The following is a 24396-nucleotide window of genomic DNA, read 5'->3' as shown; positions in this document are numbered from 1 at the left end:
TTTTCGATTTGGGATCCTGTCAGTTGTGAAATTGCCAAAAACTTTTGGGTGCAATGTAAATGTAAAATCACAAGTTGTAGTTGAAACTATGGATATCAATTTCTTGCTAAATCCTCTTTTTCATGATTTGCAGTTACTTATACTTTTGAACTATTGGCATGTTCCACCTCTGCTTCCGTTTGTTTGACAATACATTGGTTTGATCCGAGCATATGCTTTCCTTGCTGTTGCTTGGCCATTATATGATGTGCGATGGCATTACTTTAATACAACGTACGCTAACAACATAAGGTTGTGGCGATCACCACATTTCAATACATACGTTTTATACAAATGACTCTATATGCTATTGCTTTTTCTCATGTGCAGCACTATCATTGCACCAGAGGCCATCAAATCAAAAGCAAAATAGGAAGTGACAGTTCTTCATTTACAATTTGAGTGACCAATTACCAGCGATTAAGTTATATATCAAATACACACACATATATATATATATATATCTGTGACAGAAGCATTAAAACGTGTGTAGACCAAGTTGTAACGCTTTTCAAATGGCAATTGCCTCCTTAATAGCATCAGGAGCATTAAGTGCCTTCATGATGAGAAGACATCCATCTAACTATCAACCAGCCAAAACGGATTAAAGCCTCGCACGTTTTTTGTTCAAGATTGGACAGATTTTTGCTAAAATCGACTGAATTGATCTATTTTGTCAGATTCGATTATATAAAATATGATGATCATCTGATGCTTCATAATACATCGTTGGAATGCTTTTCAAGGCGCATCCAATGGTACCCAGTAAGATAAATGTTCTGGATAAACTTAGTGAGTAATTTAGGAAAATATGAAAAGAGGTTTCTGGCCAAAAAGTCGAATTTTTACATATTAAGACCCCACAAAGATGATTTCAGAGGTTGCTTTGTGTTGTATTCAAAGATACAGTATTAACAAATTAAGATAGATTTCAAAAAAGGAAGACTATAAAAAGTAACCAGATACGAAAACTAAAGATTTATTAACTGATTCAAACACATCCTATTTATAAGAGATCATTACTGATGAATCATCAATCTATCTTGTTGTTTCAACTGAGTCAATACATCGTATCATGTTTATCTAATATCAGTCAATTGAAGGATCCAATTCGTTCGATCAGCCATGATGATACAATCTGTAGCCATCATTATCCTTCACTATCAGAGACCATCATAATCGATTATATGATTCACTTCTGTGTCAAACCTAATGTCCTAACGTAGACAGTGAGAAACAATGTAAATCATGATCCGACTCTTGCTGAGTTACTGAATGTCCGCAACCGCTACAGACTCAACACTTTGGATCGATAGAAACATTTTGATTCAAGATATACCATAGTAAAAGTCTCCATTTTCAAGGTGAAAAAATGCGATCGTTTGATTTTCGTAAAAAACCATGAGGGGTACCTCATGCTTTTTGGTCGATTTTTGGCCATGTTTTTTTGGGTCCCCAAAAAGTTGAGCAAAGGTGTCAGGAAGTTACTACTACTCGAGTACAACAATTTGGCGTCATTCTGGTGGCTCAGAAAGGTCTACATGTCAAGATATGAAGGTCTAGGAGCTGTCAAATTTGGTAATGTTTTTGCTTTATAGCTCTTATTTACACAGCATGAATCGCATCTTGGATGGATAGCAGAAATTCTTTAGGAGGGCAGTTCTGCAGCCTGTGCAACTTTTAATTTGAATAGGAGGCATATTGATTTTGGTAAAGCTCAAAATCATTCTCTAGACTGCACAAATTTACAACTATTCTTTAGTAATGTAAATCAATAAATTACGCTACAACTCAAACTGAAAGCCTATATTGACGGCGTTATACTTACTAGGAACCAGAAACTTGCATTGTCGTCATTCATCGTCTTGTATTTATATTACGTGCAATACGAGAAGTTTGCAAGTGTATCAATATCTAAAGACAATTTGTTGGTACGTTAGCCACCCCCCCCCCCTGCTGCAAGGCCAAAATCGTCAAATAGTAAGGTGGAAGAAAAGCTCCCAAAAATGTTGCAGATAGGCATTAGGTCAACTCTATTGCTCTGTAGCACTTGTTTGGCGCCTTTCTCAACGTTAGAAACGGCTTCTACCCACATGAATTTGGCATTTGAAATGTGGAATGCCGACATTCACATACTATGCATAATTGTGTTTTGTACATCTCACTTTAACAATGATTCAACAATAGTTACATCGATAGTAGCACTGTATATGACATGGAAAACTGAAATTGGTTCATTTCTTACAGGGCACTGTACTATAAGGTTGGTCACCATCACAGTGTGTTACCATGGTTTTTTCAGTAGATCAGAACGTCAGCGTTACAACTTGCTTCCTGATACCATAGTAAAGATGATTTAAGTAGTTAAAAATACAATAGCATATACACTTCGTACTCAATTAAAGAAAAATTGTAATGTAACATAGAGTAAAATGTAGACCAGAAGTTGTGGTTTTGTCTTACTGCAGTCATGAAGACAGCTCAGAATTGTCGAGAATAGGAACAACTATTGTTCATGCATTTTAACTCTTCCGATTTGGAGACCGCTGAACAACAATACACTGAAATGCAAAATCAAGTACGGAATTAACATATATATATATATACACATGTCTAGATGAAATTCAGATGAGAGGAAATGATCAATGTGTAGTTCAAAGAGACCTTGTATTGATTACAAGAAGACATGCCATTGATTTGTACCATGCCTCATTTTTGATAGCTGTTGAAATATCATGGCTGCTTTTTCTAATTGAACATGAAAAGTAACACTTGAAATCATCAAGCCCCTTAAAAGTATGAAGGCTTACCTATGTCTTTTTATTGCTCTTTTTTACTTCAAACCTATATCCAAAATGAGGCTACCCTCTGATATCCCTGCAGATTATATAATTCCACAAGCTATAAGGGAAAAGCTCAACCTGCCCAGCTATATCCTCACTGCCCCTATTAAAGATCTAGCTCAAGTCGAAAGCCACGTAAATAGTATTCCTTCGCGTTTGATCATGGAAAAGCAAGCTCTTCACGTTTATAACGATATCAAAACCGCTATCTTCAATCTTTGTGATTTGGATGAAATTCCATTCGTGTTGCCACACAACATCAAATCGTACTTCAAAAAACTTCAAGGCGATTTTGTCTTGGAAAAAACTAAAAAGAAGTTTATTAAGATCTACGAAACTGCATTAAGAGAGCTACATGAGCGTTTAGCTGTAGAGGAATTGAAGAAAAGAAATTACAAGGAAGCACAGTTGGAATCCACTTCAGAGAATGCTACTAGCGAAAATGACAGAGGCTCGGAAACTGCTTCTTTATCAACCATGACGTCTTCAGGCAGTCGATTGTATGTAAAGAAAAACCGAAAACAGTTCACAATTCCTGTTCCAAGCGTTTATTCAACAGCACCCCATAAACCAAAATTGCAGAGAGGAGATTTCGTGAAGCTGAGTGAAATATGCTCAATCGCTATGGACTTCACGTTTGGGGAGAAGGCGATGGTTGATCAGCATGATTTGCAGAGCTATGCCACTTCACGAGAAGAACAAGAGGCACGTTACTCTCTGCAGCAATTTGGCGGTATGGAGGAATACATCAAAGAGCTATTGTCAGCCAACATCGCCGTTTTGCCCGCAATCGCCTGGAAGCATGCAATACATAGAAGCTCAGATGGTTTAGCTCATCAATTTGCAAGAGTGATTGCTTTGACCCTGACAGACTTCACTTCAAATTGCCGGCAAGCTCCAAGCCAGATTGGAGAGCACGAGAGAACGGCCTTTGTAAAGTACGTGGTCCCTACATTCAAATACCTCAGCCAAGAAACTGGCTATACTGTCATGTCTTGGTGCGAAAAAAAAGTAGAGACGCAAATGTTGTCCAGTTTACAAGCAAACAACTATTCGACTTCTGCATGTGATACCAAGTATGCTGATGGTCTTGGTGTCAACAGCTTGACGAATGAAGAAGAGTTGTTTATTGAGTCAAGCAGTGGAATCAATAGGGAGAATGTGGCCCACTCTTTGAATGACACTATCAAGCTCATCACAGAGTGCTCTGGTGCATTGCAACATATTGTACAGAAGCACCCAAACGCCTCCCTTGATACAATGTGTCTGAAGGAAGTTTATGGCTTGCAAGTTGTCAAGAAGCAAGCTACGCTTACAAAGGTAGCTTTGACAAAAGTTACAAAGAAATGGAGCGTTGTTGAGCTACGCTCATCAGAAATACCCGTTGACTGGGCAACCCGCTACTACTGGTTGTCCATGTTTGAGCTCATGGCTACGTTGGTGGTAAGAGAGTGTTCTTGTTCAACAACAATATTCAGTGCTAACACCTCCCGCTTTTATATGTAGTTGGCGCAAAGAAATCAAGAGAAGGTGAATGATATGCTAGCCCAGGAATCAGCGGGTATCTTGCCCTTCAGTTCGCCAAAGGTGGCCCTCTTCTTTGAACAGTAACCGCCCCACCCACCCACACCGTTCTTACCCTCTACCCCTTACCCACCCTACTCTCTTTCAGTTCACGAGTATTACTGTAAATGCATGTCGTAATAAACTTGTTATTTTTTCTTGCAAATATCTACAAGCCAACATTTGGTAAATGGGACATGAAGCCATAAGGTTAATGTTTGGAACAACCTTGGGTCCTTGCCACGCGCGTTAAGTCCTTCATGAAGAGGCCTCCTTCATTTAAGGAAGGATAATCCGCACAACCTGTTGTAAAGAAATTCAAATGTTGAGCGATGTGTACATTCATTCTTAAAATCCGGTCATAAGACGCAGCCGTGTTTATTACAGGGAGAGAATTGACTTCTGTTTTTTTTTGGAAGCATTGTTATCCAAGCTTCGTTTGTGATCACAATCACGCACATAAACAATGTTTTGAGCATTGGTACCAATCAAATTGTGTGATAAGCAACAGTTGTCAAAGAATCAGTCCGGCATAACCAGTTGCAATCATAGATAATTCATTTGCTTGACCCTAATGAGACAGGCCATGTTAGAGCCGATTAGATGCAACACAATGTGATAGAGCTACTTACAAGCTCTTGAAGCAATCAAAATTCAAGTATCCCAAAGCTTGCTATAGGAAATATAGCTTAGCACATACAAATGTTGAAAGCTTCGACGATAGTACCACAGGAGCATTATCACAATGAAAGTAAACAAAAAACCAGAGATCGACTGAAGGACAAGATCTTGAATCCATGAGTGATAGGCTGCAGAGGATACCAGCACCAAGTATAGTTACCCTAGGTATTCAAAGAATGATTCCCCAAAGTTCGAGGCTGCTACCTGCAATGTATGTATTCTTTGGTTTGTGTGAAATACGAGATAGTATAGTTTTGTAGCATTTGTATCAAAATTTGATTGTGATGCAATATTTTATCTAAATACCCAATAATACAACTGAGATCTCATGTAACCGTACCATATTATAAAGGTTTATTTCGTTATAATAATGGATCCCTAAATTTATGTTATCTTCCCTACTTTAAGTTTCCCTGAATGTAGAGAAAAATTTCTGAATTTAGATCGCCTTACGCCGTAGTGAAGAGACAGCGCATGTAAAACCATAAAGACAACTACTAGCTTAAAACAACCCCGAGTAAGAGAGGAACGCCAGGGAAAAAACCGTGTGGATGATGATGCAAGGCAATAGAGACACCAAGCATTGAAACCAAAAGACACCATGTGTAGGGCCATGAAGAACACCACTGGTTTAAAAAAACCCTTAGCAAGAGAGGAACGCCAGGGAAAAAACCGTGTGGATGATGATGCAAGGCAATAGAGACACCAAGCATTGAAACCAAAAGACACCATGTGTAGGGCCATGAAGAACACCACTGGTTTAAAAAAACCCTTAGCAAGAGAGGAACGCCAGGGAAAAAACCGTGTGGAGAATGTGAGTGACAGACACCATTTGATACATCATTAGACATCCAGTGAATATGCTTTAACTACAGCAAAGTGAGTAAACAATCAGAGTAAGACGGAGGCGTCATTACCTCTATAAGTAAGCACAAGTATAAACCGAGAGAATAGAGACATGTTTGACCATTCATGGAATCAAAGAAAACCAAGCAGAGTTGCCATGAAGACCATAAGAGAGCCCTTAGAGAAACATGCATCTTGGAGTGTTGATATATCAGCGAAATAAACTTCTTTGAGAGCAGCCTTTCTTGATGAAATACTTACCACAGCACCAAGTCATTCAAAGACGGAAGCAGCCTCATCGCCAACAAAGATACAAAAAAACATCTTGAGAGACTGGAGATAACACCATTTTAGCCTTGAAAACCACCTTGAGACCTTGAAGGACCATGCTTGTAATATATTAGTGAAATTTAACTCTTTGACAGCAGCTTCCTTGACAGGGGACTTACCGTCACATTGTGTCATTAGGGGAATACTTTGCTATATTGAATAGAGGAGCAGATGAAGCATCTATTGTAAACCATGTAAACAACACATACCTGATATTGATTTTAGAGCGAATGTAGCTTTGACCGAAATGTATAGCCGGGATGTTGAAAGGTGGAGTGTCGCCTATTTGCTTCTTGAAGGCCATTGATGTTGATCTGCTTGTCCACCGTTTTCATAATTACTGGTTGTCAAAATCACAGCCTTGGCTACTTTCAAAGTAATGTTTCTCATTGAAAAACGCAGTAGTACAAAAGGATTGTTAGCGACTGAATATCAACAATAGCTCTACAATTTTACCTTGGCAGCGTTCGCGCTATATTGGATGTATTGTACCCTTCTGAGAACCCAAGGATATTTGACAGAGTCATCGGCAAGCCCCCCACCATAAAGTCAAGCACGCATGATTGACCGTAGATGACACTGCGTAACCAATCCAAAGTTCAAGACCTCTCGATTTTCCGCAAGATTGGGCTTTATCTTGTTTTATCGGAGGAATGGAGAGCTTAAGTGGTTTGGGACTTTACAGGCTTGATGTTGCCTCAGCGGTACAACTCTAAAAGCAGAAAGTGCTAACGTGCATAATGTAAGATGATTAGGGAATGTATTATCTTGGGATGTCTTTCTGCATGTTACCTTTAGACAAATGAAGACAAAAGAAAAGTGTGATAAACTGCTCTGAGAAACCAAAGAAATAGACGCCATACCACGTCATCATCGTTGTAGAAGGATGCAGGAAAAACAAACAAACTATTAAGAAGGGGGCAATTTCAAAAAATACTTTCGGGGCAGCGTGTAAAGGCATCCAGGATATCAACAGACCAAGCGCGGCGGCTACCGTGCTTGTAATTTATAGTGAGCTTTTGTTGAAACTTGCGCCGCTATGATGAAGACGGCATTAGATCACATAATTTCAATGACGATAAGATGGCATCTTACTAGGCATAACCTATGATTGTATAGCAGATATAATAAGAACCATTCAGTAATTTGAGCTAGCCGATCTACCTCGTTATGCTCGATAATGGCATCGTCCTGCGAGCTCTGGCCGAAGACATTTAAAATCAGAGATAATAAAAATTTGGTATATCAAATAGGTTTTAAACAATTAATTAATAGTAAAAGAAAGCTTATATCAGAGTCAAAAGGGGTGTGGGAGGTATTCCCCCTTGCATCCTCCTCCCTTTGCTTATACACTGTTATCAAACGAAAGCTGTTATTAAGACGATGTCAAGTTTTATGCAGCATTTGTACAATACAATCTCCGTTTTTGCCATATTTTTTTTGGCAGTAGAATTGTCATACCATTCGCTAGTGTTGTTCTTGAGATAGAGACATAATAAAGCTGGTCATGTGTGAATACAGGACTTCTATGAGATCTACAGTGACTTTTTTGATAGATTGTCGTTGCAAAAGACGCCTTTATCAGCAGAACTCCCAACAAACGCAAAAAAAAAGTACTCGGGCCAAGCAATTGCCCTTTCAAATACATGGTCTCCATTTGGTCAGTATCGCAATCGTCATTGCCATCATCATTGTCATCAACAGAAAGGCATTTGGGTAAGCCAGCAGCAGCGACGTCTGCCTGCCAACATTAATTCAACCTCAGCTTACTTTTTTCTGTTCAAGATTTGCCAGATTTCGTCCTTTTTCGAATTGATCATGGCTCTTCCCGATAAACAAACATTGCCTAAAGGACGAGATCCTAAAGGTGGAAAAGCCACGGATTCTCGCCACAACGCCACCAAACAAAAGGATCCTATGCGGTCATATGCACAAATCCTGAAGTCGGATCAAACCAGGGACACATTTGATCTGACATCTCGCAACTCTGACGAGCTGGGCCAGCTCACCGAGGGGGGACAACTATTCCTCCACGCCAGGGACAAGAACTCTGTGATCATCTCGACCGAGCAATTCCTTGCATTGCAGGTTAATTTCAAGGATCTTGCGATAGTATTTCGTAGTCAGTTCCCGGATGCCTTGGTCTTCGCATCCGTAACGTCAGTCAAACCACCAAGTACTTTGAAATCAATTTTCGCACTGCTGAAGCCAGGGAGGCCGCCCTGAAGAAAGAGTTTACCTATGAAAGAAAGCAAGTTATTGTCAGCCGTACCTATCCTAAGGACGCTACCATTGTTCGGATTAGTGTAAGCAATCTACCTTATGAAGACGAGGAGACGCTGAAGGATGCAATGTCAACAATTTTTGGTAAATATGGAGAAATCTTGGAGATGGGTCTGCTCCATACTGTGCATGGGCACTTCTTTACTGGTAGAGGTTTCGTCACTTTGAATCTCATTCCTGGTAAAGAGTATGCACCTCTGGTACCTCAAATTAACTCTTGGGAATCTGGTGAAACTCTCAAGATTACCTACACTGGTATGAAGCCTACCTGTAGTCGTTGTCATGTCACTGATCATGTCTTTGGCAACTGTCCTGTCATGAGTCAACGAGTGAAGCACTGTCATATCTGCAGTAGCCCTAATCACTTACAAGCCACATGTCCGGGCGCATGGTGGAATCAACGCAAGAAGGCTGCCAAGTTGAACACAACACACACATCACCACATCAGTCGAAGGCTACTGACAAGGAGGCAGCGCCTGCAGTACTTACACCTGCTAAGGCAGATGTGAGTACTTCTGACAAGTCGAAGGTTACTAAACCCTTCATTACAGATATCATCCCAACATCTTCTCAAGAATCAACCATCATCACCAATTCCAATACCACGGAATCCTCTTCCACTGTTGAAGAGACAGCACCCATTCCATCTAGTGATGAGGATGGAAAGGACGTCGCTGACACTGGGGAGGAGCTCACCAAGGCGGTTGAAGCGGGTGATTCTGAACAAGAGAGTTCAACGGTTATTCAGGAGCAACAGGGCGACACTCCGGAAGATGATCTTAATGATGAGATGGATGGTGACGACGACGTCGATGAGAGCGATATCAACATGGAGGAAGCGGCCAAGGAGGCGGCAAGCAGCTCTATACCTCTGGATGAGGTTCTCCAGAAGATGAGGCGCCAGCTCAGGCTTCAACGTCGCAAGGCCAAGCAATTGCACAAGGACAACAAGGACAAGGCATCACGCCCTCGTCACGGTGGAACGGCTTCGAAGAAGAAGGCTTCTACCAACCCCTCATCACGTCAATAATTATTATGAGTAATCATAATAATTATAATAGGAAATCCTTAAATATCAAATTTGGATCTCTGAATTGTCGATATCTACTCAAAGTCAACAATCCTCAATCCTCAGATTCCTTCATTTGATACTTAAGGGGGCAAGATTTAGATGTTTTTGCTTGCCAGGAAACCAACATACCCTCTCTCAACTTTGACGACAGGATTGCAATGCTCGACCTGAAATTTCAATCCGTTCAAAGTATTTGGACATCGAAATGCGGCATCTTCAACTTCAATCGAAACATTCACATGGAGAAGATACACATTTCTGATGATGATAGAATTATATTTGCAAAATTGACGATACCCGCGGAACCAGACCTGTTGCCCATCTATGTGCTCAACATCTATGCGCCTGCGGATTCATCTCAGAACAGAGCCATTTTCTACAACAGCCTTATGAACTACATCAAGTCTCTTGATTCATACGGTGACATATTGGAGCGTTTGATTTTGGCGGGCGATTTCAACTTTCAATACGACCTTCGTTTGCCCAACAACGCACCCACCAAACGACCAGCAGCATTTGTCTTGTTTACAGATACCTTCCTTCATGATTGTAACAACAACTACAGTGACTCCCTCTTTGAAACTCTTCCAACCTTTCGACGGGGCAAGGTCATTAAAACGCTTGACTACATCATGGTGGGCCGCCAGCTGAAGGAACTCTACTTTGACAATAACGTTGAGCACGTCTCTTCGGTGTGGACTGACCATGCTTTATTGACCATCAAGCTGCGTCTTCAACTCAACAACACGGGCAAAGGGTTATGGCGGGCCAACCCCAACCTGGTGCACTACAAGTCCTATGTGAAGAAGATCCACTCTGGTATCAGCCACTTCATGCAGACCGTCCTTGCTAACTCCTCAGATAGCAATCAGATCAAATGGGACCGTTTGAAGGGCTACATCCGAAAATTGACTAAAGCTTACTGCAGTAACCGTGCCTCCTGGAGGAAACAGCGTCTCAAGGATCTCCAAAGCTCTCGGAATCAGCTCATCCGTCGGTTAAAAGGTGATCAGGAAGCATTGCAGCAGGAACTCCCCAAGGTTGAGAAACCTATTGCTCAGTTGGAACATGAAATTGCCCTCAATGCTACTCTCAAAGCGGGTAGACTTTGGCTAGACAACAACGAACACTCGATCGGCTTCTTGAAGAAGACGGGTGAAAGGCGTCTTGCTCAACGGACAATGGACACTATCACTCACCCAACGACAGAAGTTCCCTGTACTACCACTGCGGATAAGCTGGAGGCGGTTCATGCTTACTATGATGTGCTGTACTCTCCCGAGCCAACTCATCGTTACTCTATGGACAAGTTGCTCAGAGGTATCCAGAATACAATTTCCGTGGACGATGCTGAATTCATTATCTCATCTATTGACATGGATGATATTCTGAAATCTGCTACCCGTTGCCCCAAGGTCAGTAGCCCAGGCAGAGATGGACTCCCTTATCCCATTCTTCGTCTGATATTGGCTCACCCTGACTGCAAGGATCTCGTGCTTGCTGTATACAACGACGCTCTCAATCTCGGTGTGTTCCCACCCTCTTGGCAGGAAACGTGTATAGTGCTCTTACCTAAGAAGGTTGATCTGTGGAACTTGGCAAACTGGCGTCCGATTTCACTTATCAACACTGATTGCAAAATATTCACCAGGATCTTGAACTCAAGGGTCATTGGAGCGGCCAACAAGGTCATCACTGGTCATCAAGCAGGCTTCATGCCTACACGATTTATTGGTGACCACGGTCTTGCTCTGCGACTCCTCATGGAGGACGCCCAATTACATTCTAATCGTGCTGTTGGTGTTGCAATTGACAGTGCCAAGGCTTACGATTATGTAAACGAACAGTATATTTGCAAGGTGCTCCAGAAGTTTGGTTTCCCCTCTACATTCATTACCAGTGTTCGTAATCTGTTCTTTAAGACCAAGATTGCGATCAATGTGAATGGGTTTATGACGGATCCAGTGTCTCAAAAGCGTGGGCTTCGCCAGGGCGACTCCACCTCCCCTGTGCTTTTTAACTTTGCTCTGGAACCTCTTCTGCTGGCTATTCTAAACGATGAGAAAATCAAGGGATACTCTATCCACACTGCTGCTGTCAAGTCGTCTTCCCTGCAATTGGTGGCGCCCGCTCCTGTCAAATTGCTGGCTTATGCCGATGATCTGCTGGTACTCGTCAATAATTGTGCAGAAATGCAGGCCATTCAAGACCACATCTCATGCTATGGTCGAGCGTCTAATGCCCGGGTCAACTATCACAAGTCCATCGCCTTCCCTTTGGCTGGAGATAGGTCCCGCGTGCGTCCTGACTTGTTTCGCCTCTCTAGTCGGCTCCAGTTTCAATGGTACGACTCGGATAGTCCATCTTACATTAAGTACCTTGGCTATCCTATATGGTTCAGCAAAGCCCAGCGAGATGCCTTCTGTAAAGAAACTATCCTCAAGCTTCAAGCCTCCCTGGATAGACATCGTACAAGAAGCATTTCTGTCTACGGTCGTGCAAACATGGTAAATTCGTTGTTCCTAGCTCGCTTTTGGCACATGCTGCGTGTCACTACCCTGCCCACCGCTTTTGAGCGAAAGATCTCTTCCTTGGTGTACCAATTTGTCTGTCATAAGATTGTACCCACCATGAAGAAATCCGTCATATACCTGCCAAAGCATGTCGGTGGTCTAGGCGTCATTGATATTAAGGTGCAACAGCACATCTTGCAACAACGCTATGTTCGCGCTTTGCTTTTGGATAATCAGGTCTCTCGCCCCATTCCTGCTTTCCTCATGCAACTGCTATGCGCGTTCATACAGGTCACCTACGGGGCTGCCCACCCTCAACTGCCATTGCTGTTCCGTAACCTGCGTTTTGGAACCTCATTGCCTCACCAACACTGCTTGCTGCCAATCCTCCGCTCGGTGGATGCCTTTGCTGTTGAAGCGTCTTGGTCTGATTGTGGTTTGTCGGTGGATACGTTGTTACAGTTGCCTATGACAGTGCTCTTTGATCCGGCAACTACCGATCCCAGTCTTCTGTATCACAAACAGTTCCGTCAGTTGCCTGCCCGTGTCTTCCTCGAACAAAGTCGTCTCCCTGAGGCCTTGGTGTTCAAAGCAAGAGCTGCCTGCTCCAGCCCCGGCCTTCTCTCTAGAATGGTCGCGGCCGTACGCTCCAACACCATCCACTTTGTGTCTTCCCTTTGCCCCATTCTTCTTGCCAATCCTGCTGGTCCTGAGCCATTACTTGTCACCGGTGGAGGTGTTGATCTGTCGCCCTACTATTGTCACAAGCTCTCCTACCAAGGTATTACGATTCTGTCCATGTCTAATACCGAGCTTCGTGCAATGTACATGCGCGATCACCCTCCAATAACCAACCCTCGGGTAGATGTAAACCGACTCACCGTGGCCTCTTTTCTTCAAACGAAAATGCCCAGTGCAGCTCGTAATCTTTGGTTCCGGTTGATTCATAATAAGGTCTCTTCCAAAGTCAATGTGTACAAGATCTTCAAGCTACCAGATGATCTTTGCGTGTATTGTGGCTACCGTGAGACTACCACTCACATGCTCTTTACTTGCCCTGCCAATTGGGACATTTGGACAAATTACTTTGCCCTGCTTTTTGTGCCTCTTGGGCCACTTGATATGAGCCAAGTTGCTACGGATGTCCTCTCCCTGGACCTCTCCTCGTACTGCCTCTTGGATTCATCCCTCAAGGTGTCCACGTTTGAAGCCGTAACCTGTGTTATCACAGCTATTTGGCGCGCCAAATGGCGTGATCATTATGATAGCGTTGGTTTTGACAATCAGTCCGTAATGGACCGTGCCATGACCAACTTGCGTAGAATATCCTCTCTTAACTTGTTAAGCTAATTTTGTTTTCTTTGCCTTTCAGGACAGGTCACTTTACATTACACCTGCTCCCCTTTTATATTTTATCCAAATATCTTTTATGAGTTTATCTTAACCAATAAATCTTCATACTTACAAATAAAAAAAAAATTGGAATTTTTATGATCTTTCGAAAATTTTTTCGTCCCAATGAGATTACTAAACGTCCACAGTTGTTCTAGCAAAGTATATACATTCGAATGCGCTCTATTCAATGGTATTTTTTGTTTTTGCAATGTCGCTGAAAATTGCATAGATAACTTTAATAAACTGCTTTTTCGATTTATCAGAGAAAAATCAAAATTGTTGGCTTGTGTGTTCCAAATAAACGTTTTCATCAGATAAAGACGAGTTTCTAAAGCAAATTCATCTAATATATACCTTAGTAAAAAGTTTCATTTTTCGCCTGAAAAGTCGACATTTGTCTGATTTGCAATTTTTCCCTTGCTACTACAAGACCAAAACCGTCAAATTTTGAGGTGGAAAAAAAAAGTTCCCAGAAATGTTGTACATTGATAGCAGGTCAAATTTAATGCTCTGTAGCACTCGATTGGTATCTTTTCCAGCACTAGAAATGGCTTCCAACTATGATAATTTGGCATCAAAAGCCTAATAATATGCAATTTTGGCTGTTTTTGTAGGCTTGGTCTGATTGTGATGTTGAATTTAGTTATACCAACGTATCAAACACTACGCTTTGAATTGGAATTTTGTAATTCTAAAGGGAGTCATAGCTAAGAGCCATAATTGTTTCCCATAACAGACGTACCAGTGCATCACAGGCCACACACATCATCAATACAGCTTTCTACTAAATGCTTATTCGAGTCAAAATGCTCAGCATTGATGTATCTTATCAAGCAAATATCAAACAAGTATAACTGAGTTGACCATCTTATTTCAACACATGGAGTATCACCCAGCAAATTGTCGAGAGCTGCGCACCCACTTATATCAGTAGTGTGGCAATTCAAATGTGTAAATACTAACGTTGAACTTGCGATTTTTTGGTGCCTAACACAACATTGTGCAAAAGAGCATATTTTATGCATTCAAGCTGGCTTTTGCTATTACTTTATACGGATGCAGGTCATATATAGTAGAGTATTGATGGCATGTCCTTTCAGAAAATGGTCATAAAGTATCTTTAAGGGAGGACAATCAAACTTAAATTGAGATGTAGCAACGGGAATCAGGGAACAGGGAACAGGGAGCCGTTGAAAAAATAGCAAAGCAGACGTAAGCTCCCATATCTAGTAAAGATTTCCTTGTATTCATGGATGGTGCTGCAGAGTTTCAAGTTGCGTACTATATGTTTTGTTATTACCGTAGCCATGGAAAGCAATCGGTGTGTCTATGATTGAGTGCATCCGTACCGCCAAAGAGACAAGCCATGAAAGTAATAGCTGTGCCAACCAATACAGAGTCGTCAGCTCTAGCATGTTACGCGTCGTGCAGAGTTTGGTTTCATAAGCGAGCATTACTAAATCATGGATGATTTCCAATGCATACCGCCTCACAGTCATACGGTATTGAACATGCACAATGAAATGGGGTATCACAGTCGCAATATGCAAAATTGATACCTGCAATATATGCATGCGAACGATCAAGCAAGACGGTAAGGTGATGAGCCTCTAATAGTGAACCGTTGATATATACTACCTGTGCCAGTTGCCAGTAGATGTGAGGGAATCCGCTTGCTGCGAATATAAATGGTGTGTATACATTCATCCGTCTATAAAACTTGGTTTAGATACATATGAAGGGTGATATGTGGTGCTCTTGATACCATACCCCAGTGCATAGTGAATGTTCACTGCCCCCATCATTCTATCTGCAACATTGACTTTATAACGACTATATATACTTTTCTAGTCAGCCTACATCATCTTTGCTACTGAGTCTAATTCCATCGACTCGTAATCTTTTAAACGCTGTTGGTGTATATGAGTGAGAAGTTTTTCATTTCATCGGTAACACAACGGTCTTAATCAGAAGATAATCACTTGGAGAGTATATTTTGCCAAGTTATACATACGTAGTAGAGCTGCTGTTTATTATCAGCATAGTTTGTGAATATATAGAAAGACTTGGGATCACATAAGCCTATTTGCACTCTCTCTTTTTTTTTTTTTTTTTTTTTTTTTACGACATGATTACGCCGTACTTCACCAGGCCCATCATATATACATCGTATGTAGTAGAGAAATTTACTCCCTGTAATAGTAATAAATCAAGCCTTTTCCTCAATTGAGTACCTATGATATCACACTCGAATATCAATTGTCTATACCAAGTCTTAACTGCTCTTTTCCATAGTTGACTGATAAAATAGTCTACAGGATGGCGGCCATCCATGTTTAGCTAGATTCTTTTCCGTAACAGCCTCTCCCTTCCCCCCCCTCTCTGTTCCAAATATACAGTTTGAGGATGGTAGTAGCAAAAGAAAAGCAACGAATACAATTTGTCTCTGCCAACTTGTAGTAGGCCATATTCTATTCTTGTTTACAGCATTTGAGGTTTTTGTCATCAGATTTTCTTTGCAAGTAGAAACAAGTCTCAAGAACAACATGTGCTTATTGATGAAGTTAAGATCCATTGTCTGAACGACTTTTATATGTTTTCAATGCAGCACCATGACAGGTACAGTAACTCTTTGTCTTGATGTCAGCAGTGGATGTCATCCTGTTCCCAATGTACATCATGTCGTTTTTTTTTCAACGATTCTCATTGTGTAGATACCATAAAAAAATATATACTTTGAGCATAGAAATAGGACTAGAACATTCTACCTATCAGCTTGTATCAATATTGTCCCTATCGCTACCATTATTGCTCTTCCACATCGCAATGTAGCCATCCTAGATGATCCATGTAGAAGAACTCCGAATGGGCCGGTGGATAGCGATTGCTAGGCAGAGAAGGGACAGGAGCGAAAGGCGTCTTTCTTGGATAACATGTGGGTTTTAAGCCCCATCATGCCCTTTTTCACCCTGTACAGAGCGAGCGGGTGTACACGCAACTCACACCAATGGGTATTTAAATAAAACCCTCTTTTTTAAATTTCTTTTTTTTTCCTCTTTCTAATTTTTTTTCTTCTCCTCTCTCTCACCCCCCCCCCCCCCCCTCTCTCTCTCTCTCGTTTCCTCCCTCATCACAGAATTGGAACTCCCTTCAATCCAAAAAAAAAAAAAAATAACCTACAAAAAATTGACATTCAAACATTCAAAAGTCCCTTCACTCTAATCTTGCCCCTTTATTTTTTTTTGTCTACCAGATCTTTAAATAATCTTTTCATTGATTGTTTGTAATTACCTGAGCATCATCCTATATATATATTGCTCTCTTTTTGGTGATATATATATACAAACTATGAAACGCTCAACTCCAGGAAATGACATGTACGCTAGATCAGCCTCTCCTGACCTCAGAGAAATCAAACGAAATTTGAATCTTGCAACGGACACAAGGTATAACATGCTAAAAAGCCAAGTTTCAATGCCCTGCTAACAGGACCTGATAGGCATCGTCAATGCAAATCTGCAGACTATCAATCTACAACAACGCAAAAGAAGAGTCTTGCTGAAGCAAACAAAAAGGTAAAGTTACACTTCATTGTCTCTCGCAAAATCGCATGAATCATTGATCTCCCATGTCTGTAGAATCATGATTTCTGCGATGCGTGTGGCGGTGCTGGACAATTTCTGTGCTGCGATGCCTGCCCAAATGCATTTCATTTAACGTGTGTGGAACCCCCAATGGATACAGAAGATTTGGATAAGCTTAGCGATAATTGGTATTGTAACGAGTGCGAGCACAAGAGATTGGGATCAAAAAAGTCAAAGGTAAGAAAGATCCAGTGTGTTGTGTGCGCTGGAGTTGGAGCCGGTTCTCATGCGCTAGCTATGATCGTTCTAGCTCAAGAAATCCAAATCAAAGTGCACGGGTATGTTTCGTGAGCTGGTCGAGGACATAGAAAAGAGAAATCCGTTGGAATACAGATTGCCAAGTGATATCATCAACTTTTTTGAGCATGGTAAGTTTTGGGTGGGCTGAATTGCTGATTGCAGCATATACTGATTGCTGCAATGCGTCGATAGTTGCAGCAGATAAAGAGGGCGACTACATTGACACTTCTATGACGAAGCGTGTTCGATACAAGTAAGCAAATACTTTTACCAGCAAGGAAGAAGGGGTTGTGTATTAAATGATGTACTAGACATGGCCAGCCAGAGCAACCGGATTACTACGCATTAAAGGACAAAAATGGGGATTTCCTCGTGTGCTATCACTGTCGAAAAACAGCGTTAAAGAAACCAATGATTCATTGCGACTTTTGCCCACTGTATTGGCATCTTGATTGCTTGAATCCTCCCATGGCGTCTCCACCCAATCCAGCAAAGAAATGGCGCTGTCCCAACCATATTGAACACATCATAGTAGGTGGCGCACACTCACACATCGATGCACTCCATCTCACAAGTCTCTTTATTAGAAACCTGCACGACGACAAAAGAATCCTACAGTGATTAATAGTCAGCTACCGTCCAGCGCGTATCACAACTACATTTCCAACGTGATTGATGATGGTCCAAAGGCGAAACCAACAACGAAAACAAAGCAGGATGAAACAATGGAAGTGGATCAAGACGAAAGCGCCTCTGAGAGATTTGTCATGGATTTTGCGAAATATACCAAAAAGTAATACAAAGCGTTTCTTTAAGGGAAACACGACACTAACACGTATTTTGCGTATTCAAGGGCGATAGAAGAAGCCAGAAAGAGAAAGAACAACGCTGTTGAACACCGAAGACAATCCATACCATCATCCACACTCACCTCTTCATCAAGTGAAGTAAGTACACCGCCAACAGCGTTTACTTCACCCATTACATCTCATAAACCAATGTCTCATCTTTTTCATGACGATAAGAGCGAAATTGATGATGTAAGTAATAGCAGTGTTTTCCTCTTGATTGTTGTTTCTAACCTAGTATTACAGTGGCTTGAAAATATGGCTTTTTTCCAAGCAGGAGGAGGAGGAGGAGGAGGAGGAGGAGGAGGAGGAGCAAATGCTTTATCTCATCCGAGTATCCCAAAAGATGCCACTTGCACCAACCCACCAGCAGCACTACACAACGACACACTTCGAGCTCTCATAGAAACAGCGACAGTAAGTCTCATTGTTTTACTATTGAAACTAAAAGACATGTGTTTACTAAACAAAAGAAAATCATGACAGAAGCCATTACCATCCACATCCGCAACCGAAAACAACAAACGAAAAAAGATCGACTCTGAAAAGTATAAACTCTATGTACAAATTGATAAGCTTTTACAGCAGAAAAGCCCTGAAGAATTATACACACTTTTATCAAAAAACTGCTAAAAAAAATGCACCCATATGTAAATAATTTGCCACCTTCATTGATATCAAAAAAAAAACCCCCTACTACTACTATATACACTTTTCTATTATCACTTTGCTATTTACTACCCATTACAGTTGAATCCAAATAAATGCTATCTGTGAGTTTTTTTTTTTTTTTTTTTTTTTTTTTTTTTTTTTTCACACAAGGACAAGTGACATAACAAAGTCTCACTTTTTTACAGTCTTGAAAGGTAGATTAATGTAGTATTTATTACATGAGTAAGGGATGAAGTTTATGTAAAATGGTATAGGAGCAACTAAACTCTTGGTCTTTTCAATTGATGATGCTGTACAGGTTGGCGACGTCTTGTGGATGCTGCAGGTTGGCGACGCGTGGTAGATGTTGAAGCAGATGTGGAAGCATGAGATACTGTAGCAGCTACAGAAGACGGTCTCAATCGCTGCTGCTGCTGCTGCTGTTGTTGTTGTTGCTGGCCAGCTGGAGTACTACCACTACTGCCACCTAGTACACTTTGCACTGCCTTTCTCTTTCGAGCTTCCTCTGAGCGAATGGCATGTTCTCCATACCAGATACGCAATCGCTCTCCAAACCCACTCTGCAACGTCTTTTTTGATCGCTGAGGCTCCCTTTCCATTGTAGACAGTCTTTGCTGAATTGCTTGTTGCGCCTGCAACGCCTTCTCCTCGGCTTGTCTCTTCTCCTCCTCTGTTTCCTGTACTGTCGTCTCGACTGAAGATGGCCGGGACGCAACAGATCTATCATTGCTATTGTAGTAAAATTCTCTTCTCATTTCTTCGTCTTCCTCAAGGATGCCGCCTTGTGTATTGCACGTTTGACTGGTAGAAGGCATAGAGATTTCGCCGTCAAATTGCTGATAGCTATCCAAAGGTGTCGATATTCCTCCTGCCGCAGCACCGTCCTCTCCTACCACTCCGTCGCTATCTTGTTGGCGTCCTCTTGTGATGAATTGGTCCAAATTGGTCTGACCTCCATTGGCTTTTCTGCTCTCCTCGGCATCAAAGTCAATGTACTCGTTATCGAATGGGTTTGAGACGGGTGTCATTTCCGCTGGATTTGAGCCCAATACATGCGTGTCCTTCTGCATGGCATAAGGAAAATGAACGGCTGAAAAGTACATTTTCTTTTCGTAGCATTCCATCAACCATTGCGGCGAGGAGCATATGATGCCATTGGCGAGGGCTTGTTTTACCACTTTCATAGCCTTTGGGTCGCCTTTCGGCTCAATGACAAGGTGCGTAGTAGCACCTGTCATTTCGGTAACAACAGCGGCACCAAGGCCTTCAGCAATCACTCTTAAACTAAAGCGATTGGTGGAGTGGTGGATGTATATCGTGTATTCGCCAAGTACTGAAGGAAGGTTGCTGACATCAATGTCTTGAGTGGACATGCTCTCGACTTGTGATTCTGGTATGGTGGTTTTACGTTTCGTCTTTTGTTTTATTCGGATAATGCGCTTCAAGGGCTTCTTTGTTCGAGTAAAGTCAAACTTGTCGTGTGTGCAACTGATGGGCTCCATTTGCTGTGTTGCAATGTAAAATTGAAGAGAAAAGAAAGTGTTGAACCAGGGAAAAAAAAATATTTAGTGCGTGCACTTTTAAAAGATCGCGTTGCTGATATTATCCATGTTCTCGAGTGGCGTTTGTATCACATTTGCCCAAAACATTTATGCTAATAATAATATATATATATATTTATTTACGAAATTTTATTATTCAAGTATCTTTTACAATGTAGATCAGAGTGTATTTAACGTCTGTGCTTCTTTCTAGCAGGGGCGTCATCGTCGTAATCATTGCCACGTTTTGCCTTGCGCTCATCAGCTGAATTATGAAAGAAGGGAGGTCAATTGCCAAGTTCATCAATATGCCATGTTTTAAATTCATTACCTTGTCGTGCTTTATCCTCTAATTCATCCCAATCTTCACCAGAATCAGACATATCTTCATCCTCGTCCTCTTCCTCAGAAGCAGAATTGGCTTCGCTTTCGTCATCATCACTAGAGCTTTCATCAAACTCGTCTACACTCATTTCAAATTCACTGCCTGATTCAGAGTCCATGCCATCACCTTCGTCCTATGGAGTTGCTCCCGGGTGAGTCCGTCTATTCATGTAATACGCTTCTCTAACACTTACATCACTGCCAGTACCAAGGAAATTCCATCCACCATTACGATAGAACTCGCCAGTATCATCATTCACCGTCTTCATAATCATGCTCCAGTTCAAGTTGACAGGACCCTCTGTGAAGGCCACCTCAACGGAATCCAGCCAGTCTTTGACGTTGTCCAATTGCGACATGGGGATGGTATTGATGTGGATGGGTGTGCGATGATAGTCTTTAAAGACGAACACCATATCGAAATTCTTGAGACCAAACTGCACACGTTCCAGATGAGCCAATTCGACCTCGTTCAAGGAGATAACCAGGAAAGGAGGATCAGACAAGTGCACAAGACAATCGGTGGTGGGCTGCAGCAAGACGTTGGATCTGTTGGGCACACCTTGGAAACCAAGCTCTCTAAAGGGAATATCCAGCTCAATGCGACCATCACTGGCCTCTGCAATCTTCTCGGCAAACGACTTGAACTCCTTGTTGAGGTTGGCTCTGCGACGACGCTCCTCTTGCTCGGACTCTAGTTCATCTTCGTCACCATAGTGTCGGTTGCGTCTCTTGTTGCCAGTTTCATCGTACTGAATGTCGGATGCCTCGCGGTAGAACTGAATGTCGTTGGTCTTCTTTTTGCCAATCATGATGGGGTTCTTGAAGTGGATGTGGATCAATACCAACAATTCGTTATCACAGGGCTGGAAGAACAGATGCTTGATGTTGCTGAACAGCACGTTGAACGACGAGTCAGAGCGAATAGATTGATAGCGCACACCGTTTTGATGGATTTCCAATTCACCAGGCAGACGCTTGGATTCAGTCTGAGGACGCACATTAACTTCTTGAAGACGCAGAGGACGACGGCCCTTGACCATGATCAGGTTGTCTTGTTCCACCACATCCGCCATTTCACGACGCTCGGCTTCTTTCTTGGAAGCGGCCTTCTTCATGTCTGTGATGCTCTTGAAGATCTCGCCCATGCGATACGTGTCAGCACTTCTGAAGGTCAAAGCACGCACAAAGGTGGCATTGGCATCGTCAAAAGGCATGTCTTCTCGCTTACCGCCCGCTTGACCAGGTGTCAAGAAGTTGAGACGCAGCATGACATACTCACCCTCGTCACTCTTACTAGCGTTCTTGAGCGTGGAGATGTGGAAGGGAACAGCCATGCCGTAGATGGGAAGAATGATGGAATCATGCTTTTTATCAATGACAATCTTGAGACCCTTGACTTCACGAGGCAGTTTAGCTTCAGAACGATAACTCTCAAACTTGCGGAACACGGGCTTCTCTTCGCCCTCGCCATTGCCCGAGGATTCAGAGAATTTGGCGAGACCTTCAGCCAGCTTTTGTGCAAACAGTTGCTTTTGGTGCTCTTTACGCTTCTGCTCACGCGATTCTTCCTCTTGATCTTCGTTTCTGAGTTTACTGCGAAGGATGGCAGATTTAGCAATAGCAGATTCACGCTTGACAGTAGCAGCAGGGCCCGTAGCAGCAGGGTTCTTGGTGGACTCTTGAGTATCATCCTCTTTATCACCGTCTTCCTCATCATCAAAAAAGTAAGAGATCTTGTTTAGTTTCTTGCTGCAGTCTGCTGTCAAGACAATGTTGGAGTCGCTAGTAACACGCACTGTGTCTGTCAGCATGAGCGCGTATTTCTGACCTCGAGGATCGTTTGATTTGGGGTTCTCCAGATCAGCAAAGCCGACTTGCACGTTAAGGATCATGCCATTCTTGAGTTCACGCGCGTTCTTGCCGCTCAAGACATAGTTTGGCTCACGGAACTCAATGCCCATACCGAAGCCCACATTCTTGGTAAAGTTCTTTTCCAGGTCAGGACGCTTCTGTTTGATCAATGCTACTGCCTTTTGATAGACATCCTTGATTTTGACACCTTCACGGATGCTGTTCAGCACACGATCCTGCACTTCCATCAAAAACTCGTAATTCTTCTCTTGCGTCTTGCTGGGATCAATCAGGAATGTGCGAGCAATGTTGGAGCAGTAATATTTGTAGCGCACACCCAAGCTACAGATGATGGTGCCGGGATAGAGTTTGTCTGAATTGGATTGGGCCGATGACCTCAGGTCGAATTTGCCGCCACTCTGCACAATGGGTGAATAGCACCAGTCAATCTCGTCTTTGCTCTCGATTTCAGATGGGAAGCGGATACGCTTTGCCATCTTGGGGTCTTCCAAGGCGTTCTCTGTCAATTCACTCAGCTTTTCATTGGTAATGGGCTTCTCCTCGTCAATGTAGGTGGACATCTCAGTGGTGAAGTAATACTGCATCATGTTGGAACTGATCTTGGCTGCGGTTTTGACATATCTCACTTCCTCCTCGTCCTTTTCAGCCAGACAGGTAGCCACAGCTCCAGACACATCCACTTCCTCGTACTCCTTGTTGTATTTGGCACACGCCTTGCTCCACTCATCAATGTTTTTGCCCTTGAATTTATCCTTTGAAAAGACACCAACACGTTTCTACGGTGTGCATTGTTATTAAATATGCTTTGTCTCTGAGTGATCCTCATTGCTTACATTTCTCAGTTGTTCAATAACGTCCTCGTACAGTGGCACATTCTCCTCTGCCACCTTGCCTCGACGAATAACATCCAACGTGATTTGCTTGTCGCCTTGCTTGAGAGTGTCAATGATGTCGGCCTTCTTTTGACTGCAAACCATGGTGATTTTATCAGGTGTGATGAGCAAAAAGAATTGAAAGATGGGCATGCCCAATAGCCAGGTCTAAGCAGTGTGATAGTGAGCGTCTCGGTCAGCAGTAGCGTTGGATGGACTTACCTGCAGTGTGAGCGACTTGACGTAGGGTGTTTCGTAGTCGTCATCGCCGATAATGACGGCAATAGCGTCTACGTTTTGAAATGTCTCTGGATCATTCTAATATGCAAGTAGATCAGCACATTGAGTGTGCCACAAGTGCGCATGCTTGTGATGCTTACCTTCCATTTGTTTGCGAGGTAGCGAGCTCTTCTATGGAAGCGTTTGTAGTCTAATTGCAAAGACATTTTTTATGTTTGTATTGAAATAAGGGAAAAAAAAAAAAAGAAAAAAGGTCGCGCGCGCGTTTATCTAAAAAATTTGACACTAAATTGCTTTAAACGCCAATGTGTGATTCGATGGTCCGCTTTTGTTAGTCCATGCTTTAGCTCTGATGATGCTTGTCAGTATGTCCTGGCTACCAGTACTTGATATGGAAGGGCCCCAGCAGTGTGCACATTACAAAAAGATATGTCAGATCGAGATGGCTCTGCCGAGAATCATTGATTGATAGCAGGATGTGGATAATGCCCCATGGCTGGCAAGCACACAGTGT

General features: G+C 42.3%; 6 protein-coding genes across 6 annotated transcripts; 4 read left to right on the top strand and 2 right to left on the bottom strand.

Moving 5' to 3' along the window:
- Positions 1-2894: 2894 nt before the first annotated feature.
- ATC70_010282 (uncharacterized protein) lies at positions 2895-4493 on the top strand (the record flags this gene model as incomplete). The annotated part of the gene is made up of 2 exons (XM_064829502.1): positions 2895-4325; positions 4389-4493. 2 exons carry the CDS (start codon positions 2895-2897, stop codon positions 4491-4493), a joined length of 1536 nt encoding a protein of 511 aa, XP_064682004.1.
- Positions 4494-8120: 3627 nt separating this feature from the next.
- ATC70_010281 (uncharacterized protein) lies at positions 8121-9616 on the top strand (the record flags this gene model as incomplete). Its single annotated transcript, XM_064829501.1, has 2 exons — positions 8121-8354; positions 8426-9616. The coding sequence occupies 2 exons, from the start codon at positions 8121-8123 to the stop codon at positions 9614-9616; spliced, it is 1425 nt and encodes a 474-aa protein (XP_064682003.1).
- A 200-nt stretch (positions 9617-9816) lies between these two features.
- On the top strand, positions 9817-13521 carry SFP1_4 (Transcriptional regulator of ribosomal biogenesis proteins; the record flags this gene model as incomplete). The annotated part of the gene is made up of 1 exon (XM_064829500.1): positions 9817-13521. The coding sequence occupies one exon, from the start codon at positions 9817-9819 to the stop codon at positions 13519-13521; it is 3705 nt and encodes a 1234-aa protein (XP_064682002.1).
- Positions 13522-16914: 3393 nt separating this feature from the next.
- On the top strand, positions 16915-18931 carry HSP60 (chaperonin; the record flags this gene model as incomplete). Its single annotated transcript, XM_064829499.1, has 10 exons — positions 16915-17012; positions 17066-17141; positions 17205-17387; positions 17461-17578; positions 17643-17703; positions 17762-17981; positions 18038-18243; positions 18304-18490; positions 18545-18715; positions 18785-18931. 10 exons carry the CDS (start codon positions 16915-16917, stop codon positions 18929-18931), a joined length of 1467 nt encoding a protein of 488 aa, XP_064682001.1.
- A 299-nt stretch (positions 18932-19230) lies between these two features.
- Positions 19231-20472, bottom strand: ATC70_010278 (Hydroxyacid-oxoacid transhydrogenase; the record flags this gene model as incomplete). Its single annotated transcript, XM_064829498.1, has 1 exon — positions 19231-20472. One exon carries the CDS (start codon positions 20470-20472, stop codon positions 19231-19233), a length of 1242 nt encoding a protein of 413 aa, XP_064682000.1.
- A 230-nt stretch (positions 20473-20702) lies between these two features.
- ATC70_010277 (uncharacterized protein) lies at positions 20703-24088 on the bottom strand (the record flags this gene model as incomplete). The annotated part of the gene is made up of 6 exons (XM_064829497.1): positions 20703-20776; positions 20843-21029; positions 21090-23546; positions 23604-23810; positions 23865-23960; positions 24023-24088. 6 exons carry the CDS (start codon positions 24086-24088, stop codon positions 20703-20705), a joined length of 3087 nt encoding a protein of 1028 aa, XP_064681999.1.
- Positions 24089-24396: the final 308 nt, after the last annotated feature.

The sequence above is a fragment of the Mucor velutinosus genome, assembly GCF_035048745.1.
Source record: "Mucor velutinosus strain NIH1002 chromosome Unknown tig00001564, whole genome shotgun sequence".
NCBI classification, from domain to species: domain Eukaryota; kingdom Fungi; phylum Mucoromycota; class Mucoromycetes; order Mucorales; family Mucoraceae; genus Mucor; species Mucor velutinosus.
The sequence above is the reverse complement of the archived record's forward strand: the minus strand, read 5'-3'. Positions and strand labels throughout refer to the sequence as shown.